The sequence below is a fragment of the Rhagoletis zephyria genome, unplaced genomic scaffold (assembly GCF_001687245.7).
Source record: "Rhagoletis zephyria isolate East Lansing unplaced genomic scaffold, Rhagoletis_zephyria_1.1 Rzeph_scaffold_15068, whole genome shotgun sequence".
In the NCBI taxonomy this organism is placed as follows: domain Eukaryota; kingdom Metazoa; phylum Arthropoda; class Insecta; order Diptera; family Tephritidae; genus Rhagoletis; species Rhagoletis zephyria.
The window spans coordinates 3,681-6,563 of record NW_016172135.1 but is presented as its reverse complement, the minus strand read 5'-3'; the positions used below and the strand labels follow the sequence as shown (position 1 = coordinate 6,563).

At 33.2% G+C, this 2,883-nt stretch overlaps 1 protein-coding gene across 1 annotated transcript in view; it reads left to right on the top strand.

Annotated features, from left to right (window-relative positions):
• Positions 1 to 377: 377 nt before the first annotated feature.
• Positions 378 to 2,883, top strand: part of snu (ABC-type transporter snustorr) — a gene marked incomplete at its 5' end in the record, with an annotated part of 6,164 nt that continues 3,658 nt past the window's right edge. The window contains 2 exons of the mRNA XM_017635149.1: positions 378 to 894; positions 973 to 1,121. Coding sequence (XP_017490638.1) covers positions 378 to 894; positions 973 to 1,121 — 666 coding nt within the window. The remainder of the gene's footprint in view (positions 895 to 972; positions 1,122 to 2,883) is intronic.

The window sequence follows — 2,883 nt, the reverse complement described above, 5'->3', positions numbered from 1 at the left end:
TGGATGTAACTTTTTAAGATAAAAGTAGACGGTGGAGGTGTACATAGCAGCTTCTCTATTTAAAAAATGAGGCCAGCTGCATTCCGAAAATCCTTTTGGTTCTGAAAGCTACTTCATAAGGGGTTTTTATCGTTTTTTTTCTAGTCCTAGATTATAGTAAAATCGGAGTAAAGTTGGTACTTTTTGCCTTTTTTACAGGTAGGCTCCCTTTATTATTCAGGCTTCCCTAAACTTAAAATACACAAACCGTCCAAACATCAATTGGCTAGTGAGATAATATTTGATCTTTATTAAAAAGTTTTGGATTGGTATTATTGCTCATAAACTTTAATTTCCATTTAATAACCAATCGCCCTCCTTTCTCCCTCCAATTTTAGCTATGGCCTCCTCGGCGCCTCTGGTTGTGGCAAAACTACCTTACTCTCTTGCATTGTGGGACGACGACGTCTTGACTCTGGCGAAATTTTCGTGCTCGGTGGCAAACCGGGAACACCTGGCTCAGGCGTGCCGGGCAAGCGTGTCGGCTACATGCCACAGGAGATCGCCTTATACGGCGAATTCTCCATACGTGAAACAATGATGTATTTCGGTTGGATATTCGGTATGGGCACCAAGGAGATTATCGAGCGGCTGCAGTTCCTGTTGAATTTCCTTGATCTGCCTTCTGAGAAACGTTTGGTGAAGAATTTGAGTGGTGGCCAACAGCGACGTGTCTCCTTTGCCGTGGCCTTGATGCATGATCCAGAATTGTTGATTCTGGACGAGCCAACCGTGGGTGTAGATCCGTTATTGCGGCAAAGTATTTGGAGTCATTTGGTGCATATCACAAAGGCTGGACAAAAGACAGTCATCATAACGACACATTACATTGAGGAAGCGCGTCAGGCGCATACGGTGCGTATGAGTGATGCGGCATGTGAGTGTGCGCGAAGTGCGAAAGTGAGTGCAATGCTTTGTTAATTAAAATTTCAGATTGGTCTTATGCGTTCCGGTCATTTGCTGGCGGAGGAGTCTCCAAGCGTTTTACTGTCAATGTACAAATGTATTAGTCTGGAAGAGGTGTTCCTAAAGCTGTCGCGCATGCAGAGCCAAAAAGGAGAAATATCCAATGTAAACTTTAGGTGAGTTTGACCTTGACTAAGGCGTATTATAAAACCAATTCATACATAAACTAATATCGTTATTAATAGTAGTAATTTAGCATGTCACTTGGCACTAAAAATTTTTCGATTTATCAAAGTAAAGATCATTGAGAAAACAACCACAAACAAACACACACACATGCATAACAAATTATTTGTAGAAGAAAAATTCATTCAAGCAAGCTGGTGTTCATAATCGCATGCATACATACATTTACACGTCCCTCAGTGGGTGGACAAAAATCATTCCCTGATTTCTACAAAAGGATTACGTATTAACATAAAGGATATCCCCAGAGCCCTGATTGTGGTGGATGTGATAGTGTTTGGAATTCAATTTATAATATCATACTGAAACCAAAAAGAAGTAGTTGATTTTCTAAATTAAAAAACAAACAAAAAAAAAATGTAGAAGCGCGTAATTTTGGGGGAAATTTTAATAACGGCTCATATTTTTGGTTGTATTTATTAAATCTATTCTGCTACAAAAAATTTTATCATGTCTGATGTTGAAAAAGTTAAAGAAAATTACATATTTTTCAAATATTTTCGCATTTGAAGGACCGAAAGTAAGATGTCGTCTCATGCCGAAGGGCTAATTTTTAATATATGTATTCGAGCAACATCTTTTTTGTTTATAAAAATATGAATTTTATAGTGCACACTAGNCTCATATTTTTGGTTGTATTTATTAAATCTATTCTGCTACAAAAAAATTTTATCATGTCTGATGTTGAGAAAATGGGCTTTGAAAAAGTTAAAGAAAATTACATATTTTTCAAATATTTTCGCATTTGAAGGACCGAAAGTAAGATGTCGTCTCATGCCGCCGGGCTAATTTTTAATATATGTATTCTAGCAACATCTTTTTTGTTTATAAAAATATGAATTTTATAGTGCACACTAGAGTGAAATTTTATTTTTTCTCTGAGAAATTGTTCGAAGAATGGCTAAAAGTCGAGAAACGTAATATAAATGCTCACTTCTACAGGTTTCTTGAGCCAAAATTTAAACTGCATAATGTTACTAACAGGGTCAAAAGACAGTTTAAAAGATTTTGATTATTCTGCCCCGAAAGACTTACAAAAAAAGCTCCCTTGCCAACTTGCATGCAGAAAACTTCTTTTGACAGAAAGCACTTGTATGTACTCGTATATTATTTTGTTCGCGCCATGCTATTCGAGAGCTTCGAGATTCGAGACCTCGGGCAGCGTTGTTTTTAATTTTTTTAATTTTCAAACTTTATTGTTTTAAAAGAGAAAACATATATCTTTTTTTAATTTGCTTTAATTTTTAGGCATTGATAAATTCTTTTCTACTTTTAAATTATCTTTTTTCTGTTTTTAGTTTAATTTTCTGTTGATTTTTAGGTTATAATATTTCAAAAAGGGAAATATTTTTTTAGTTTCTAATTAATTTTTTAAATTATTGTTATTTTTTTCTTTTTTTTTAATAAAATTTTCATTCAATTCTTAGTTTATATTATCTTAAAAAGAAAAATATATTTTTTCAAATATCTATTTACGTTTGGGAACATTATTCTTTTATTTAATTTTTTAGTTTAAATTATTTTAAACAGAAAAGTATATCTTTTTAACTTCACTTAATTTTTGAGGACATACGTATTTTTGTAATTTTAAATTTTTTTTTCTAATGTAATTTACTTTTTAGTTTTAGATTTTACAGTTTAAAAAACATTGTTGTGCATTTCATTTAAATTTTTTAATCATTTTTTTTTTTT